Source organism: Heterocephalus glaber, unplaced genomic scaffold (genome assembly GCF_053883595.1).
Source record: "Heterocephalus glaber isolate CG9 unplaced genomic scaffold, H.glaber_assembly_v1.0 deba00001662, whole genome shotgun sequence".
In the NCBI taxonomy this organism is placed as follows: domain Eukaryota; kingdom Metazoa; phylum Chordata; class Mammalia; order Rodentia; family Bathyergidae; genus Heterocephalus; species Heterocephalus glaber.
Window position 1 is genome coordinate 6,077,762 of NW_028258403.1, and position 21,388 is coordinate 6,099,149.

Genomic DNA, 21,388 nt, shown 5'->3' on the forward strand with positions numbered 1-21,388 from the left:
GTGGGGAAAGAGGAACCCTACTCCACTGCTGGTGGGAATGCAGACTAGTGCAACCACTGTGGAGATCAGCATGGAGATACCTCAAAGAACTAGGACTGGAAGTCCTATTTGACCCAGCTATTTCCCTGCTGGGTATCTTCCCCAAAGAATTAAAAGAATCATGCCACAGTGATATATGTGCACCCATGTTTATAGCAGCACAATTCGTGATAGCTAAAACTTGGAAACAACCCAATTGCCCATCAACTGGAGACTACATAAAGAAAATGTGTGTTTTTAAAAATAAAATTGAGTATTAGCCATAAAGAATGAGAAACTAGAGACATTTATACCTAAATGGATGCACATTGAGGCCATACTCTTAAGTGAAATAAATAGGACACACATGTGTAAATACCGAATAGTTTCTCTGGTGTGAGAAACTGAAAGTGTAAATAAGGACTAAAAGGTAATAGATAATGTGAAGTCGGAAGAAAAGGTGCAATGTGGAAGGGGAAATGGGAGGGGTAAGGGAAAAGAAAGAAGGGAATGGAATTAATATGAGAAAAAAAATGGAAACAAAGTCTTTTTAGATAGGTTGGGGTGGAGGGGTTGGAAGCAGGGCAGGGGAACGGGGAAAAAATAACCAAGGTGGATTATGTAGAGGTACAAATTTCCAATGATGAATGTCATTATATTATATACCTTAAATGTACCAATATAAGTAATAAAAAAAAAGAGAAATAGCAACTTTATTATCAGAGATTATGCCCCTTTTACCTTTTAGTATTAAAATTTCAGCTATTATAGTGATATTAGATGGGGATTTTTCAAATGTTCTTCCTTGGAAAATTGATTAATAAATGTATGCCTCTAAGATTCTTTAAAAAACTAAATTTGTCTATCCATCTAAAAGTGTGGGTATCACAAAGGATGTATTTTATGTCTGTTTTAGAAATATCACTTTGTTTTTCCCAATATCAAATAGTTTTACCTCTGATTCCCATGTCTCCACATTTGGTAGTGTAACAAGAAATGAAGTGAAGGAAATATTCTAGACTGAAGACATGTTGGTGGAAAAAGAATACTTCCATTGTCTTGTAAAGTTCAGGAAACAGGCTTTTGGTCTTTTCTTTCCTAGTAGAAGATTTGAATTATGTGCTCTGAACTCTGGCACTGTGTCACTTGATATATTTTGAACATCGTTGTTTTGGTAAGTCAGCAGTAACATACGCACTCTAAATGTCAAACATAAAATGCAACACATTCAGCATTCTATAAAACCACGGCATACAACTCACCATCCTAGACATCTGAAATGTCTGTAATACAGCTCAGCTCATTCCCACTTGGAACAAAGAAATTTTTTTTCAATTCTTATGGCATACATGGACTATGAAAGCTCAAGAATATTTCTTGCATCTCCATAAGAGAAGACTTTGGTAATTATTCTGGAAGAAATTATGTAATATTATGAATATGCAAATTAAAATTTCCATTTATAAAAATAGAATATTTAAGCATACCTGGGTACTTTTCAGTTTAAAATATTAAACCTACTTGATTTAATATTTTAAAATCTACTTTAATCCTTATAGCATAAATTGAAGGTGTATGTACTGTTCACAATCAAGAAAAGCATAGGGAGGGTGACTATAAACAGCTTAGGTAAAGTCACAGAGCTAATGAGTGATACCATCAAAGGCAGGGATAAGTAAATCCAGTCTGCACTATCTGCATTGTATCAAGCTCTTTGTTTCATTCTAAAAGCAGGAATGGCTCTTCTCTGTGCAGATTATTTAAGCATCGACTAGGGAAAATATGTTCATAATCCTTGTCAAGCCAAGAAATGATATTTTGGAAGTAGCTTTATGTAGCTTTGATTTGGTTCAAGATCTTAATAGAGAGATATGATTCAAAAGAAATGAAAGCATGGAGTCACGTCTGTAATAGGATGACTAGCCATACACCCAACCAGCTGTTTTACAGCAATCATTTCAGTGTAGATTACAGCCAATAAGCAGTTAAAAAAATCCCTGCATCTGTGACCCAGTTTTTCCTTAGTTACTAGTCATTTATATCATGCACAGAGCTGGATGGAATCTAAAGAAGTAGTCTTGGTTACTTCAGGTTTTTTTTTTCCACTTAAAACCATTTATCTTTTATTCATCATGTGGGAATAAGATGAGATTGAATGACTGAATCAGAAAATATGAAAAAGCTCATACATAGCAACATGAGTAGTAATGTCATTCTAAGTTAAAAAATAAATATATAAAATTTTCACATCCAGAAACATCTGATAGCTTTTTGCTAGACTGGTATGATCCTAACAGTGCTCAGCTAACATCAGATAGTTTTGTCAGTGGGCTATATAGTAATACCTACAAACCTGTGTTTGACACAATAGTTATCCTGGAGTGATGGGAACCAAGTAATAAAAGCAAAAAAATCCCCACAAACTGGGATTTTCTAATTTTAGATTTTTTTGCTTGTTTTTGAGACAGGGTCCATATATGTAGTCCAGGCTGGCTTTGAACTCACTATGTAGCCTTGGCCTACAACTCACCATCCTCCTGCCTGCCTCCCAAGTGCAGGGATTATAGACATGCACCACTGTGTCCAGCTAAAATATACTTATTGTTCTATTACTGATGCATGCTTTTGTTTTTATTCTTAATTTCCTTCTTTCCCCATAAAGTTTCTGTAAGGCAAGTTGTTTTTATCCTGCCCTTCTTTGATAGTCCTGGGGATTGAACCTAGAACACTATATATACTAGGCAAACATTCTACCACTGAGCTACAACCTCAGCACTAAAAAGCAAGTCTTAAATGAAATATATCATCTAGGAAAACATGTATTGGCTTCCATGATGAAGATGGAGTTATGGAAGAAAAAATTGTAAGTCTCTCTGTGTGTAAATGATCAATGTAATTAAATGACATTTATGAACTTTGAAATGTAATTTTTAATTCAACTTGCACAAATCTTATTAAAATAGTAGCATCCTCCTTCTGCAGAATTGAATCAATAAATAAAAGGAAAGCAAGACTTTTGGCTACTAAAAGAACTTGGAAGGCATGTTCTGTACTTAATGGATGGAGAATAAAAGGAAGAACTGGATTGAAACACCGTCTCTGTCTCTTTATAGCTGTGGGTTTGGGCAAGTTTCCCATGATTCATTTTCTTCATTTGCACTAAGGTGGAGGGTAACTGAAGTTTGTTGTTTTGTTGTTTTTTCAAGGGCAACAAAAATAGTCACTAGAATAAGCATGACACAGATTGCTCTTGATTTAAAGAACTGTGAGGAACATTTCACTGTTTTGTCACAACAGTGAATCAGCTAAGAAGCTTGCTCTCCTCTGTTGCTGTATCTACACATAGGCATCAACAAGCAAGAAAATGGTGGTTTTAAAATAAGTCTTTTTGTGAATTATGATCTTGTGTGTGTGTGTATGTGTGTGTGTGTGAGTGTGTGAGAGAGACAGAGAGAGGGAGAGAGGGAGGGAGGGAGGGGGAGAGAGAGAGAAACAGACAGAGACAGAGACTATGCATGCCTAAGCATACAGAAGTTTGAGTACTAGGAACAAAATTATTCATGACTTTATTCTTGAGAAGTAAGCAATTTGTTTTAATGTGTTCCTCCTCAGAGCATGTACAAGAACATGAGGTTCATTCCTCATGAAGCCTTATTCACTGACAAAAAATAACCCATTAAAACAAAAGGAAGACATAAAACAGTTGTGGCAAATATTATAGGATCCCTTAAAGCACTATATTAATAAATTGGGATTAAAGATAACCATATCACCCCCTCCCCCCATAAGAACCCTGTTAGAAAGCAGTTTTTTAAAAAATATTTGTCATCTCACTTCATACTACCCATGACTGGGACATTCACAAGGTGACATATCTGCACACCTCACTAAGGGATGACCTTGTATTGTTGGAAGAAAAACAGAATAGAAAGTCACACTGTGATTGAATCTTTAGATTCTGTCCACCCCAGGGGGATCCATAGTAAAGCCATTTGGGCTTCATTTCTCGCATACCAATCACCAGGGGCAAACAAAGGCCAGACTGGGATAAAGGAGACATCAGAGACATCTGTGTCCCTAGAATTCTAATAGCGCTCTGAAGTCTTGGCTTTATAGCATCCTCTGAAAAGCTATGTGTAAAAGGGCAATGCTTGTGAAGTACCCTTTGCTGCTGCTGAAAATCTATGGCACTTTAAAATAGCCTGCTTCATGGAAAAACAATCCACCACATTCCAAATTCCGAATATAACTAACATTGAAATAAAACTGTCTGGATTAACTGTTGCAATGAGAAAGAGCTTTCTTCATCCTGCCCTGTCTGGTGAATGCTAGCCATCTCTACAAATGTAGCTCAGTTACTACTTTGTCCTTAGGAAATGTTTTATACTATTTATATATGTTGTCCATCAGAAAAGTTAAGTTAGTGAAGGTGCCTACTTTGTGGCTGGGTATCTACAGATAGCTCCAAGCCCAATGTGTGGACAGTGATGAATAAATGCTTGATTGCATCAATGAGGAGATGTGCAAAATTGGGTCTCAAAAACTAGTAGCATGACAACTATAAAACAGGCAAAAGATTAAGAGGTTACTGAATGAGTTAGGGAGTTTGGGTTTAGCATTCATGAGGAATGTTAAGATATGCTTCAGTTTATACTCATCTTGAAGAATAAATTATTTTTTCTTTGCAAGTAATTTATATCACTTATTGACACACACACACACAACAGTTGCAAAGAACCTACTTTGTGGACTGCAAAACCTTTAAAGATTGCTATAAGATTCACAGCACAAGTTGAACATCCCTTATCTGAAAATCTGCAATCCAAAATGTTTTAGAATCTAAAAGGTTTTCAGTGCTGACATGACACAAGTGAAAAATCCCTGACCTGATTTCATGTGTAGTGTTGCAGTCAACACATAGGTACACAACACAGTTTATTCAGTGTCTCCAAGGAAAAAAAGACTCTCCTAGCCCCTTTAGCTGCCATACACAAAATCTATTTCATGCACAAAATTATTAAAAATATTGGATGAAATTAACTTCTGATTATATGTATAAAGTGCATATGAAACATCAATGAATATTGTGTTTAGACTTGAGTTCCGTGTCTCCATAAATCTCATTATATATGGGCAAATATTTTAAAATTCAGAAACTAGAGCCTAACACTTCTTGTTCCAAATGTTTTGGGTAAGGGATTCTCAACCTGCATTAGGCATAGAAAAAAACAGGTCAATAGAAGTCATTAGAAAAGGGCAAGATAAATAAAATATCAATGTGGGGACCTAGTGGGATCCATGTGGGAATTGTTTATATTTGAGTAAGAATAATGAAGTATGTAGAATAGCAAAGTTTCCCTTGAGACCCTGAATTAATATGAAATGCCCATTATCTAAACTGATGCTCTTTTGGCCATGTTTCTTTGAAATGAATTAGCTGTAAGCAAGTCTTTCCTCTGAAGTCTAAGGTTAAAGAACAAATGTGTTATCACAAATATAATGTTATAACATCATCTCTGCTTACAATAAACACAGACAATAAAACCTACCCTATCAAATGACATAAATCTGACCCATGTGAACTTGAGACTTCACTTTCAGGAGTGATTTGTGTTGCCACATTGTATTTCAGCAGCCAGAACTTGTTCCACACATCTCTTTTTAATCTCCTCAAGTTGCTAGGCAGTTTAAGGACCCAGAAAACCATACAATGGCTTTGAATTTTTGAAAGGTGATTGATGTTTAGTGAACTAATAGAGAAGAGCATGGAGGTTACACATGATCTTGAGAACTCGGTCCTAGCTTACTGATCCTTTAACAATCCAGGGAAGAGAGACAGACCCAAAGATGCTGTCAGAGGCATGAGAGGGAGCCAGTACTTCTCCCTGTACACTTCATTAGAGCATTCTGTCCCTTTTCAGTTTATGAGGGTCTTCAATCAGCCCTGAAGAATTTATTATTTTCTTTCCTGGGTTCTGAGTTAGCAATAGAAGATCTTAGCTTTCCAAACTTTGCAGTAGAGGTATGTTAGTCAGCTTTCAGCACTGAGAAAAACAGCTTAAAGAAGAAAAGGTTTATTTTGGTTCGTGGTTTCAGTCCACTGTCAGTGGCTCCAAGGCAGAAGCATCATGGCAGAAAGGCATGGTGGAGAAAAGTTGCTCAGTTTATGGCAGTCAGGGAGCAGAGAGACAGCAAGGAAGGGTTAGGAAGCATATATAGAGGGGCAGAGTCAGAGAGAAAGGGGTCAGTGACAGGATATGTCTTCAAGGTAATGCCCCCCCATGAAACAGCCCCTTCAACTATATCCCACCTCTTAAGTTTCCATGACCTTCCAATAATGCTATAAAATTTCAATGTCATCAATGGATTAATCCATTAATGAAATCAAGAGTCCTCATGATCTAATCACCTTCTGAAAGCCCTGCTTCTGAATGGGGGGATATTTAGATCTAAACCATAGCAGGAAGTAAGGTGATACCATTTTGGAGAAAAGAATTTCAAACATGCCAGAGTCCATTTAATTTTATTTAATTGATCTTCCTCGAGACAAAAAGCAAAATATAATTCCATGGGATAGACACAATACAAAAATTCAGTGATGGAACTACATAGGATCACAAATATTTCAATGATAATCTTATGTTGATTATTATAATTGGTATTAAAGAAAGTGTTTTTTGGTGGGAGCTAGACAGCCTTGCTTCTAGTCCTTTGACCTTGACAAAGTCATTCAAAATTGCTGGGCCTGTTTTCCCAGTGACAGGGCTAGACCAGATACAAAGCACCTGAGAGGCCCTGTCAGTGGCCAGGACTGCATAATCTTTCCCATGTTTTCATCTATGTAATATATTGAAGTGATAGTGAATAAAAACAAACAAAAGAAAGTGAGATGATTTTAAAGGTCCTTGATGACTCTGTGGTCCTTAGGACAAAGAAAAATAAAGGTTATTATTTTAATTATACACCTGTCAGATAACAAGGCAAAAATTTAAAACCATCTATTATCTCTAGTCCTCTCCTCCTACCTCTCTCTTTTAAACCCAGAAATGTGCTGGCTAAAATAGTTCCAACCATTCCTGCACAACTACAGGGGGCACTATTTATCTAAAGACACTACAATAGTGTTTCCTGAAGTATGCCACTCAATGTCACTACGACAGATGCTTTTAGAGCGGACTGAGCCTGTTGCTGGAATCTTATCTCCACTAAATAGCAATATACTTATAACCCTTGGCAAGCTATTTAATAAAATCTCTGATCCTGTTTCTTCCTTCTCTGTAAAATGAAGATAGTAAATTTTATTTCCACAGGCAGTTTTAAAAACTAAAATAACATATATAAAGGACACCAACACCAACATTTGTGCTCTAAAATCACAAAACTCATATTTTACAGTATAATAAACAATTGTATCTAGAACTTGTGGCCCGAGTGTAACAGATACCAAGTGATTTTGTGAAATTAGAAATGGATTTCATCTGCTGAACATGGGGTAGTTATACAGAAGTTGAAGGAGTCAGAATCTAGTGATCCTCAAAACACATAATTCTTAAGTGTCAGAATTGGGATAACTGGCAAAAAGAAAGACCAATTAGCATACTAATTTAGTAGGGTGTGTTGCTACAACCATTACCAAGGCTAAGCACTATTTAAATAAGACAATTTCATTTATTAAAGACATGTGCTGCCAATAAATTACAATATGTTTAATACAAGCTTTCTTCTTTTCCCTTCCTTAGGAATCCAGGGCCAGTCTATATTTAACTGCAATAAAGCTTTTACTTAGTTCCTTAAGTTAAGAAGCAATAAACCTACACAACAAAATTCTAATTTAAGAATTATAGATACTCAAAATGATAGTACTAAAAGAGACTATAGATATCACCTGATCTAGCCTCCACATGGTGCACCTGGGAAACTGAGGTCCAGAGAAGATAAAGAGACATATCTAGAGTCACAAATAGGTGAAGCCTATTTTGGTACTTGATATCATTAACTAGCTATTTTTCTAGCTATAGGAGAGCAATTTTTAGTTTCATCCAATTACATACCAACAATTTAACATTATGGGTTCCCATATCAACTCTGCATCATTTGGGGTTTATTAGGCAATGGAAAGCGCTGCAGGACTGGGTTAATGACTCAGGAAGAGCTGGGTGTGACTTGTGGGAAAGTCTGAGGATATCCAAGAAGGTAAATGAAGAACATGTTAGAAGCACATGAGTTCCTATAGTACTGGGCTGGTGCCTAGCCACTCTGCTCTTAGGATGGAACATGAAGTGAAATGCTGGGGGGAGGATTCTTCCTTTTTCCAAGAGCAATAAAAACTTCAAATGTATAATGGCACAGTATTTTTAGAGGTGCTAGCCATGTAAACTTCTGGCCATATCGACAATAAGAAAAAATGTTTCTCAGTAAGAACTGATGATCAAGACAATAATCTAGTGTTAGACTAGAAGAGAGAATTCCATCTAATAAAGCATGAGGAAAAGCTGAGTTTCTGGCCAACTTTCCATTCACTGAAAATGGACCCACCAGTGCTCCTACACCTGGTCTTTCAAACTTTTACCAAATTGGTTAAAGCTGGACTTTAAAAGTAGGTTTCATCTGAGGATCAATGGTGGTATAGATATGATAGAGGGCTATATCTCATTATTTTCCAAATAACTCAGTGTTTAATATTTTCTTTCCCATAAACATCTGTTTTTCACTTTTGTATCATAGGAAGTAGACACTTCGAAGAAAATATGCACCACTAATCACCTCCTGTTTTTCTGGGACTAAACCGAGAAACTATAATAAGAGACTGCATCTGAGCTGGATAAAAGCCTTTCAAGGTTATTAAAATGTAAAATAATTTCATGAACAATAATGAGGAATTGAACAGTATTTTCTCCATACAAGATCTAGCAGACTAATGGCAAAGTGACAGTGTGCACATTAGTTGCTAAGATAGAATATTGGATTCTATTCCATATTAACATAAAAGACATACACAGACCAAGGAGAAGATACAATGTTTCTAACGTAACTTTCATTTAAAATTTGATTAAGGTAAAGTTGGTGCATTTAAAAAAATGTATTTCAAAAGCAAGAAAATAGGTCAGCAAAAACACCAATGATATAAAAATTGTTCCCCACTCCCAGAGTGATTGGCAAGGCTTTCATATTTTCAGCAGTTTGGATTCCCTAAAAAGACTCGCCAAATGTGGAAGCACCATTTAAACGCTTCTCAGTATGTTGCCTATGCTGGTGCTCACCCCATTACACTGGCTTAGAACACTCATTCCAACTGACCTCTGTGCATCACTTAAGGAATTAACTCGAGATTGGCAGTTATTTGAAAGAAAGGGACAGTATTTGTTGTTTTTACATTAGTATTTGTAAAATATCTTTAGAAATCATAGGAAAAAACAACCCAGAAAACTGTCCTGCAATGACATTATTAAAGTAGAAAAGAAAACAAATTGAAAGATTTTTCTAATAAAGGGGCAGAATTGTTCTTATAGGACAAATAATCTTAGCTAAATGGCTACTTCTTATAAAAAGATCAACTTTGCCATAAGACTGAAAACATGCCATTGTATCTAGACTTAGCATACAATGAACTCCCTTGAATGGTTCTAATCCTGTCTAGTTCTGAGCATTTTGATTTTTTGTTTTTAATTATGTTACTGAACATTTAACTTTTCATATAAAAGTGAGTCTAAGGAAAGAAAATGACTAATGTCATCTAAGTACCCACTCACCTCCCATAATTTTGGATTGGCAGTTAATAAACTCTGGCTTCCTGTCTGTGAGGTACCTCTGGCAAGTGTGGTGGAGGATCTGGAAGAAGGTGCACTTCTCTGAGGCTGTGCTGGCTACCCACTGGTCAAAAGCATTTTCAAACAACAAATCGAATTCTGCAGAATCCTGGAAAAGATATTGAAATAAATACTGATCTTTTCCCCTATCAAAACATGCATAAAAGCTAAAGACCATGGCAACAATAACACTCATCTTTATTAGGACTTAAATGTGTGAAGAGTTCACATTTATTTAACAAGCAAAATCCAACTTTACAGTATTTATAGATATTCCTAGGAGGCTAGAATCATAGAAATTGACATAGCTGAACTGCAGACTGACTTACATCAGAATTCACACCATGTATTATCTTCCAAAATACTTGGAAAAAAGATTCCTTCACGTTCTCATCAATGACCCCTATTAATCTTGCCTCTAAACTTTGATAGGAAAAGATGCTCTTATTATTTTAGTATATGGTAAAAATTTACATTTTATTATTCTTCCTTATTGAGGTGGTGGCGGTGGTGGTCATGGTGGGGTGTGTGTATGAGGGAGAGAGAGGCGGGGCGGGGAGAGAGACAGACAGGAGAAGGGAGGGAGAGAGGGAGAGGGAGGGGGGGGGGGGAGAGAGAGAGAGAGAGAGAGAGAGAGAGAGAGAGAGAGACCCAAAAGGGAATGAGGGTACTTCGAATAGATAACTGTACTTTAAAATGTTTCTCTTATAAAATCCAATGGAATCCTAATACATGATTTTTAAAGTGTCATTAATTTATTTGATTTTTGGTAGAATGATCTTTGTCATTAGTGGCATTAGGGAATAAATGAAGCTTTCATGAATATGGTGTTTTAATATTGGTGACTGTGCATATGATTATCTGAACCCTGCCCTTTGCTAATAAACATTACTGGGTGCAGTATTTCTTCTATATGCATCACCTCAGATTCCTCCACAAGCATAATTAAAAGATTTATAATTTTCCATAGGAAAGGAATAGGCATCAGAAAAGGCTAGTTATGATTCAAAGCACCACCACTACTACCAAGGTCAATCAGGGAGTCATCTTGTGAAGAGAATTCTTTGTTCAGCACTGGACAGTTCACTCACCCGATTAGGATCAATACCATTAACTTGGCGAAGCTGCTCAAGCATCCACTGTGATCTCCGAACGAATGATGTGGAACCTTCAAACTGCTTGACCTTTGTGATAGATGCCTGTGTGGGTTTCTTGTTTGTCACTGCCAAGAAAAAACCACTCAGATTAGTGGGCTTGCAGGTTGGTTTATTTCCCGATTCGACACCTACTGTGCATATGCCCAGTGAGACAGGGAGGCTGAGTGGGAGAATATGAATGAATAACTGTGTGCCTCTGGTGAGGGCTGAGTGAATGCAAAAGAAATAGAAATCATAATCTCCTTTCTCAAGTAGTTTATAATTCTATTGTGAGCTGCTTTATTTAAGTCTTCATGCAATTAAATGACTTAACTGAATGAATAACACCAAGCACCTTTAATGGAGACTACAAGTGCACAATTATAGCTTGCAGGCCAAGAAGCATCCTAGGCTGACAGGCACCAAGAAGGAAGCTTTAGAAGGAATGAATTTTTAAAGTTAAAGTTACTGGATTCCTGGGGGACTTGTAGCAACTGTTTCTAGTTTTACAATCCAGTGTAAGCATCTGAGCTTCAGTGATAATGAGTAATACTTCACCCCAAGCAAATAAACAGATAGATATTTTAAAATGAACTATTTGACTTTGCAAGGTCATGCAGTTTGTTATCTAGCTTGCACCTGATTACAGCTGTATTTGACATTCTGAGTACAAACCCCACATATGAATTCCTGTCATCATTACAGCCATAGGCCAGGACAATCATTCCTCCTAGTCTCAGGTAGCATCACCTCTCAGACACTAGGAGAGAAGCATCTGAACATTTCTATGTCTACTTGCCTTCTGATTTAAAGACTCAAAGATAGTATGAGAGTAAATTAGGGTCTTAAAAGGGCCTTCCTCAAAGCTCCTCCTGAGTCTTGGATGTAGAAGTTAGTGCGATTAAATAGCAATGATGACATGGAAGAACTAGGGAAAGTGGAGAGCACCACTGGCTGCAAACATTTCAGATGAGATCAGGGGCGTTCAGGGTGGTATGGCCGTAGACTGGCTGCAAACATTTCAGTCCTAGTCACCGCCTTATGGAAGACAATGTAACTGTTTCATATTATTTCTTTGTTTTTAATAACTATGTAGATGCTCAGCAGATGGCAAAAGAACTCTTGTGGGATGAGGAACAGAAGGCACTTATTGTAATCATCTTTGGTGATAATAAAACTACAGTTCAAGCATTCTATAGCTTGTTGCAGTTTTGGTGTCTGGGTTCACTGCAATTGAAGAACAGAGACCAAGAGAAGAAAACAAAAGGCCACTCTGCCTTTGCGGATTGGTGTTACTTTATAGTCCCAGCTCTGAAAACTGTCTTTATGGCCAGCACAATCTTCTTTTGCTCCTAATCAGAATCTAGCAAACTTTTTTAAAAACTTCAAGTGATGCTTTAAATTATTGCCCATTATTTCAGTTGTATTTGGTTAAAAGCCTCCAATGTCTCACACCAATTACACTTACTTTTGTGGTTAAAAAGTTATCATCCCCTTCAATACCTATGATCAGAGGAAATTTTTGGTCTTCTATCACAAATAGCCTTTCTTAACAGGCTTCAAGCCTGTTATATCCCAGTAGGAATAACCATTCCTCTAAATAAGTCAGCTGGTCTTACCAGTGTGCTCAGGGCTCTGTCCCTCTATTTAATTTGATTAATTTATTTCTTTACCTTCTGTGACACAAAGGGGAGACCTACTGGTAGTTGTATTCTGCTCTTATGTTTTCATGTTAAAGGAAACAACATATCTGGAATATATGCAGGCCTTAAAATGTGCTCAAAAGATTAAAGAATGCTTTTCAATAACAGGAAAACATGGGTTCCTGCATTAGACACACATTCCTAAATACACAAAGATTTCCTCCCTTGTTTATGTAAATCATATGACATTTAAGCATCCTGGGAAATTTGAAGGCTTTCCTTCCAACTGCAGTTAAAGTTTTAACCAATTACTATTTTTATTTCTAGTTCATTTGTTTCCAAGTAGTTCACAGCATTATAAAAGCACAAACACAATACAGAATCACAGTATATTCCCGGTATGTCTAAGATTCATATTGCAGGAAGGCAAACTCCATTGGAGATTTGTCATTGAAATGAGGCAGGCAGGAACTCCACCCACAATGACAAATGTATACACAGAATTCCTCAATAGCTGTCACACTGTAAAGTGGTCATTTTAAATGGAGACAGATACAAAACTATTCATTCTTGCCTTTTTTCCTCTATTAGTTCATTCCTTGCCCAGTTCATGGGCAAGTTTTCCTGGGCACCGAGCCCATTTTGGTTTAATTTTTGTTTATTGTTATTATCTTCAACATCAAATTTTCTATTTTGAAGCAGGTGCCTTAAAATTACGTTATTATATATACATTGTAAAGGATTAAATAAGGACTTTCCTTTTATGAAATCAAAACATTTTCATGAATATACCATGGCTAAAATTTTTGAGTACCATACCTAAAGGAAACATAGTTTAACATCTTTTTTGATATTTTTGAACGTTTTTGGGGCCCATACCTGATAAAAAACCAAGTCACTCAAATTCTAGGTGTCTAGGGAAAAACAAATATACTTTTACTTCTGAAAGAAAGCTTATTGAAAGCACACTCTGGAAAATGTAGCCTGATTACCTGGATCAGTAATATCATAGGGCTATATATCCATCTATCCTCATACTATAGATTCTGAAATTCATTATTCTTAATAACTTTAAGGGCCAGATAACTGGACATTTGTGTTATGCTTTCAACAATCACAAGGCAAAGACAGATATATGGACATGGGAAAGGGAAGGGTGAGCTTAACACTCCCAGGAATACTGCAGAACACCCAGAATCAGCCCATTCCCCTGGTTCTCCACTCTGACCTCATATCACAATCACTTGGGAGCATCTACAGTAACTACACTGAGCTGTGTGAATTGCACCCTCACAGTATGACCTTGGCACCCATAATTTAAATTTTCCCAGTGATTCTGAGGCACACTGACTGCTGGATACCACTGAAATTATGTATTTACTCTTCCACCAAACATTTATGGGACATATAGGTTTTGCGGGCAAGTGGAACTTTGAAGAACATGATTCTGAATCAAGAACTTGGGTGGGAAGAGGGGGATAAGAATTATACAGTAGAGTACTAACATAAAACAGAAGGATAAATGGTATGTAAATCATCTTAGGTATTGGTGTGGGGGCTTTAAGAACTAAGATAGAGTTGAGGAAAGTCAGGAAGGCTTCTTGAAGCAGCCACATCTCAGGCGATACAACATCACTCCCCTTCTAGGATTTTCCCCAACCGGGCCTGTTTGACTGGCTTATCCATTCAAACCTAAATACAAAGAACTGAAATGTCTTTTAAAAAACTCAGTGTATTCTCAAAGCATTTAGTATATAATGCAAGTCCTTAACCATGACTGGCAAAGCCTGGATGATCTGGCTCTTGTTAGCTCTCCTAGCTCATTTCATTCCATTCCCCCTTTTCTCTATCAAGCTCCAATCATATTTTGCTCATGGAAAACATCAATTCTTTCCCCTTCAGACTCTCTGCACATACTGTTCCCTTTATAGAAATGCTCTTTCTGTTAGTTTTTCATGATTGTCTCTTGCTCATTACTCAGACTTCAGCTTACAGGTCAACTTCATCAAAAACCATTTTTGTGACTACTTTATCCAAGTAGGTTCCACTGGCATACTATTTATTTCACTGAACAAGGTTCATTACAAGCCTGGATAAAATATTAGATGTCTGCTTTTGTTGGGTGAAGAACAATAACCAGACTGGTATCATGTCTCCCAGTCAAGAAACATACCGTTGGATAAATCTCCATACAGATCCTCTAAGCTACTTCCTACTAGTTTGTGATGTAGTGTCCCAAAATTGACATCATATTTTTAAAAAATGACATTCAAATTTTACAAAATCTTTTATATAGCTTTTGGTTTTCTTTCTTGAGACTGAAAATATGTCTCAGATGGAGACGGAATTATTGCTGTCATCTTCCAATTATTTTATATACAAGGAAACTGAGGTCCAGAAAGAGCTGACTTGCTAACATCATACTGCTAACAGGAAAATTGCAACTGAAATGATGAACTTTTGGTCCACCATTCTTGTTACTATAAATTTTGCTGCAGTGTCAAATATCACATTTTATTGGGCATGGGATCCTCACTGAAGAAAGATTAATTGAATAATTTCTTTCTAATAATGATATTTCTGCTGTGATTTTTATAGTTTCTTAAACTGCTATTTCCTTAATATTCCTCTTTAAATAAAGATATATTTATGTCATAAATATATATATAGTTTTGCCTGTCCTAAATAGAAAACAATAAAAATACAATGAAGGATTTGGCATGTGAGGCCTACTATTTGGTAAAATGGGTGATTAGCAAGGGGAGATAGGTGTTAAAGATAATCACAACACAGATCTTCTCTTACATGTAATAGAATACCTTCACTGGAAATGGTATCTCTAGGACTGCTGTTTTGCCCATATTGGGACACACTTGATTATCCAAGCTTAATGCTTCCTGTTCCTTCATTCCCTTTCCCAGTAGCTACTGCTTCCTGCACTCACATAGGAGGCAGGCAGAAGCATGGAAGAAACCAAACCCAGGGTGTTTTTGCTCTGAAACATCCTGAAAAGAAAATGTGATTTTCATGGATTTGTACTACCTTTTTAACCATTATACAGACTTGATCTTACACCTCTGCTATAGGTGAGAAGCAGCAATATGAACTACTATGTCCAGAGTATCATTATCATCATAACTCAAGCGCTGGAATACCTCCATTTCATGAACTAATAGTCTAAAGAGGTCTTTTAAAATATGGTTCCTCCATGAGACATTTTACAAAGATAAAATCAGACACATGGGTCTCATTATATCGGCCTTGACTGCATCCAGTAAGAGAATTCTATCTCATTATAAATTGAGAGCCAGCCAATAACAAAGCATCCCAAATCATACTGAACAAGTCCACAGTAAGTCAGGAAGGTAGAATTAGTGGATGGGAGAACAAAGACTGATGAGGAAAGGAAAGACAAAAATGTATTCTATGCAAAACAAGAGAGTAGGTCACACTCTTCAAATGATTCTGAGGCAGATCTTCCATTTCAAGGTCCAGTGGTTGTGAAATCACCTTTTTCCAAAACACACACTTTTTCTCCTACAATTTCATTATTCATAGCATCATCTCTCAACTATTCCTAAAGGGAAACTCAGTTGTGCCTAATATACAAATTATGATCTAAATCTTAAAACATCATTTGAAAGGAAGCAAATAATCACCCTATAAACAAAATGATCACTCATCACCATTACATCCTTTCTATTGTGATGCCTCGGTTCATGAACTTAATTCTTTCCACTGTTCTGATCAGAAACTGAATTGGACAAGAACTGAATCAAATTCAATGGTTAGGTTCAATGTTGACCTTATGAGGAAATTTGATTTGGTTCTCATCCAATTCAGTTTGAAACCAGAGACGTTGAAAGAATTAAGTTCATGAACTAAGGTATCATTCATTCATAACTTGACCATTCATCAAGGTACCATGAACTAAGGTACATTTACTTATTATTTATTATTATTATTTATCATACATTTGTATAAACATCTCTCTTACACATTGAACTTAAATTGTCATATAACTTTGTGGTCATTTCTGCAATCCAAAAAACTAAAAAAAAGTAAGCGTGCTAAAGAACAAATCAAATCCACATTACAGCTTGATGTTAAGGCTAGGGCAGCTAAAATGCAGAACTTACCATACCCATATACTTAAGATACCTTAAAATGTCATCATATACAGTCCTATAGGTAAGTGAATGGCAGGGCTGTGGCAGCCTCAGCTCCCTGCTCAGCTGGAGCCTAAAGGCCAGACATTCAAGACAGTTAATAAGAAATAAAAATATTGGGAGCAAGAAAGACAAGGAGTATTCACGTAAATTCTTACCAGTGCTGTTCTTGGGTTGTGTTAGAGATAACTGATAAGGGAAAGAAAGGGGGGTTGAGGAATGGAGGAAGGAGGAGAAGGGGGCAGAGAGAAGAGACAGAGACAGAGTCACAGAGAGAGACAGAGAGATCCTCTGCAATATGGGTTCAGGAAGTAAAGGCAAGATCGAGGATGGCTTTGAGTGCTGATGTGGTGCAGAAACAGGCCAAGATGAGAAATAATTATGTGGGAGTGGATTCCTTATTGCTGTTCCAAAACTAATGTATGATAATTCTAGTTGGATTTCATAGTATGCATGAGAAATACACAACAGGTCTGAGGCTGCATCAGCAATTTCATCAGGTGAGACAGTTGAATTTTTTAAAAGCTTAAAAGCAAAAAATATCCAGATCATTACCTCATATGCTTTCAGAACAGGGAGATATCATCTCTACTATAGTTAGTGGGAAATGGAGCATGGCACTTTCTCCTTGGCATTGATTTTGTTTCTCTCTGTATTTCTTAAAGTGTGCAATAATTTCAGGACACAGTAAATGTTTAGACTTCATGGGCCACATAACCAGAGATCCCCAAACTGACCAATTCCTGAAGTGGTCAGCTTGCCTTTGGGGCCCTACTGCCCCCTTCTTTCTTTACTTCCCTCCCCTCTTAGATACTGGGAGCTCTCAGGTCAGATTCCTGACAGGACCCAAATGGGTCTACAGGATAGTCTTCAATTTGCGTGTCTTAAGGAAGGACTTTTTATTAATTCAAAGGAAAAACAAGAAAAAATGGTGGCATTTTATTCATAAGCACCAAGCTAGTGGAGACATATACAAGATGTCCTTAAACAATCCCTGCTGTCTTAGTCCTAAGGGGGAAGGAAGGCCTCGAATCAGTTCACAGGGTTTTAACCATCCAATGGATTCCTTATTTGGTATCACGAGTTCCCAGGTATCCAACTACATCATACTCTCATCTCCCCATTGGAGAAGGAAGAGGAGGAAGAGAAAGAGTTGTTGTTGTTGATGATGATGCTGATGGTGATGATGATGATGATGATGATGATGCAATGTGTGGAAAAATTCTCTGAAGGGTTACCAGAAAAGAAGAATTTGCACTGAAAACTTCCTTTATAAAGAACCTTGAACAAATCCTTCAGTAGAGGGAGACTATGAAATAATCTCCCATCAAGCAAAACCATGAATATATATTGATTTTTATTTTGAAAAGACATTCCAGTTTTTAATGGTACATTCAGGAATAGCACAAGTAGTCTTAAACTATTAAATCTTAAGTCTGAAATTAGGAAGCTTAACTCCATGGGGGTAGAGTCCCCCACTACCCCCCCCAGTCTAGGACCATGATGTTGTCTATATTACAAACTGATATACAGTGCTAAATGATGTATGTGTGAATAAATGAATGGATTCTCAACAAAAGAATAGTTCTTATGCCTCCCAGAAGCCATGAAGAAATCAAAAAACTTATTTCAGGTTAAATTGTTCTGTTTCAAAATCAAGCCACAGTTTTAAGGGATTTGAACAGGTTTTTTTTATTGGAAAAGATGAACATTAGAGAGCTACAAGTAAGTGGACAGAGAACAAAAATCCCAAGAAATTATAGAAAGATCAAGAGAATAGAGGGAGGGAAACTTGGGAGTTAAAACCGCTTACAGAAATCTCCTTTCCTGCAACCTTATTCTATCAGCACCTCTGTCTTTAAAAAAAAATTATCAGTAGACTTTTGACATATATAATAATCACAGTCATCACAGGGAATTTGTACCTGTACCTGTACTTATCTTAATTCTTTTTTTCCCCATTCCTCTCCCTTCCTTTCAATCTTTCTTCCCTTCTCCATTTACAACACTTTCTTTCTATTGCTTTCCTTCCATTCTTTTAAAATTTTTTTTATCCCCATTCTTTCCTTCCCTTCCCCATTCCCCTGCCTTGTTCCCCTTCCCATTTGAACATTTTCTTCCTACTTCCCGATATCTAACCTCTATTTTGGTTCTTATTTACCCTTTGGGTTTCTCACACAAGAAAAACAATGTGATATTTAAACATGTGTGTCCAATTTATTTCACTTAAAACTATGTTATCAAGATGCATCCATCTACCTAAAAATGTCTCAAGTTTATCACTTTTTGTGGCAGAAAAAATGGTTGTACCATTTTATACCCCCATCATCAATGGAGAAGTATGCCTCTTTCACTACAGCCTTACTAGCATTTGTTTTTGGATGATTTCTTGATAACAGCCATTCTTACAGGACTGAGATGGAATCTCAGTGTTGTGTTAATTTGCATTTCTTGAATGACCAGTGATGTCAAACATTTTTTAATATATTTATTTGCTGTTTGTACTTCTTCATCTGAGAATGTCTATTTATTTCAGATGCCCATTTTTGAATTGGGTCTTTAAATTTGGGGGGGTCTGAGTTTTTTAAATTCTTTATATATTCTAGATATTATCACCTCTCATAAGTAATACTTTTTTGTCTCAGCCTCCCCAAGAACATGCCAGGCTTGAGATTCTTTCAGCAGCCCAAGGCTTCCCATTGTGTTTAACTTTTTAACTTCCTTAGAAAATTTCTATAGACCTTCAAGGAAAGTCAATTTGCACTCATGTTGAATTATGGAAAAACAAAACATAAAATGAATTATAAAACCTGGTTAATATTAGTTATTGCAACTTTACATTTTTCATGGAAAGGTTATATGTGTCTGAGTCCTATAACTATAAAACAACTGGCCCAGGCCAAAGAAAGAAATCCCCAAAGTGGTGACAACTGTTTGGTTTCTAAAGGAGATTAAATTCAATATAACTATTGTAATATCTAAAAAAGATAACAGAAGGGTTAGCTACAGTCTTGCTGTGTTCTTACTTCCTTAATTCTGAAAGAAGTAAACATCGTTTTTGATCTGTTCTTAGGAGGGATTAACAAACTATCAAAAAACAAAGGCATCAAAGAAACAGTTACCTTACTCAAGAATAAATTAAATTTCTGGAGATAAAACTGTGAAGCAGACTCCTTTAATGTTATACTTTCTTTTAGCTTTTTGTTATTACTGAAAAGTGTTGGTCAAACAGTAACTCTCTTCAGGAAAATGTCGTACTTGGTAGTAATCCAGAACATATTTTACCTAAGAGAGCTAGGGAAAAGCATTCTTAGAGCTCAAATATTCTTTATAATCAGATGAGATGGAAGCATTTCATCCACCTGTAGCTATGAAAGAGGGTAGTCATTCACCACTGTGAGAAAGGGTCTGGTTCTATAGTACCATGGACCCACTGGTGAACATAATCTTTCAAATATATATTTAGTGTAAATGAAACAGGGAAATGTCATGTGGATATAGATCTAGCACGTGGTACGCGAGGGAAGAAGGAAGGAGGGGAGGAAGGAAGAGAGGAGGGAAGGGAGGGGGAGAAGAAGGTTGAAGATTGAAGAGTAAGATAGACAATTTTCTAATGGACCAGGTACATAATATATAATATCAGTAGATTTCTGGAAAAATCAAAGCTCTTATTACTTAGGAAGCACAAGCTGTCAAATATAATTACGACTATCAGTCAAGCAAAGACAGATTTATCTGCTCTCCACTGACACTACTTACTCAATACTTTTAGTCATACATTTTAATTGAAATATACATCACTGAAATTCTAAAAAAGGTGCATGGTGTCACAAAGAATCCATCATCTTCACTCTTTACTGTGCTAAATTGGGGAATGAAATCCAGCAAAATGTTCTGGTTAAAACAAAGTTCAACTGCATTAATAAAAAATTATCTAGGATTAAAACTAGCTGAATTTAGTAAACTCTATGAAATATATGCTAAAGATAAACATGCATATATTTTATGAGCCAGCAGTTCCAATCCCGTGGCTATGTTCAACCAAGATGGGCTAAGTTCACCCTTTTGCTTAATGCCCCTCCATAGGCCAAATCTATGAAACAATGGTTTCTGAGGCACTGCATATTCAGCAATGGAGGACAGTGATCCCTGAGAGCTGGGAAATGAAGGAGGTGAACCCTACAGTTGCCTTTATGTATGTATTTGAGAGAGTTTCCAGATTGTGGTGCAGGGAAGGGAAACCCAGGCAGAGAATGGCTGATTCCCTGAGTTGAAAAGATTAAGCTGGGAGTGCAGGGAGGTCAAAGTGACTAAAATTCTCAGGACAGAGTACTGGAGAGGAGAGAACTGCAAGAAGGAAAATGCCAGAGATGTGTATTGATTTGCTCTTGAGTATTCCCTCAAAGCAAGAAGGTACTCTGTCAGTGGGTAGCTTTCTCACTTGTACTGCAACAGCAGCTCTTCCTTGGGTCTCCAGCTGGAGACTTGATTTGCCAGTCTCCATAATCATATGAACCAACTCCTTAAAATCAATCTTTCTCTTCCCTACAAACACCTGTATGTATGTATGTGGCATATGTGTGTGAGATATATATGTCAGATGTTCCTTGATTTAT

The 21,388-nt window shown here is 36.7% G+C and overlaps 1 protein-coding gene across 4 annotated transcripts in view; it reads right to left on the minus strand.

The window, feature by feature from the left end:
* The window catches only part of Stxbp6 (syntaxin binding protein 6), a 271,004-nt gene that overhangs the window by 64,610 nt on the left and 185,006 nt on the right, over positions 1-21,388 (minus strand). For all 4 annotated transcript variants that reach the window (XM_004864058.4, XM_087197040.1, XM_021243895.2 and 1 more), the window contains 2 exons: positions 10,916-11,046; positions 9,768-9,933 (listed from right to left, as the gene is read on the minus strand). In XM_004864058.4, the coding sequence (XP_004864115.1) occupies positions 9,768-9,933; positions 10,916-11,046 (297 nt within the window). The remainder of the gene's footprint in view (positions 1-9,767; positions 9,934-10,915; positions 11,047-21,388) is intronic.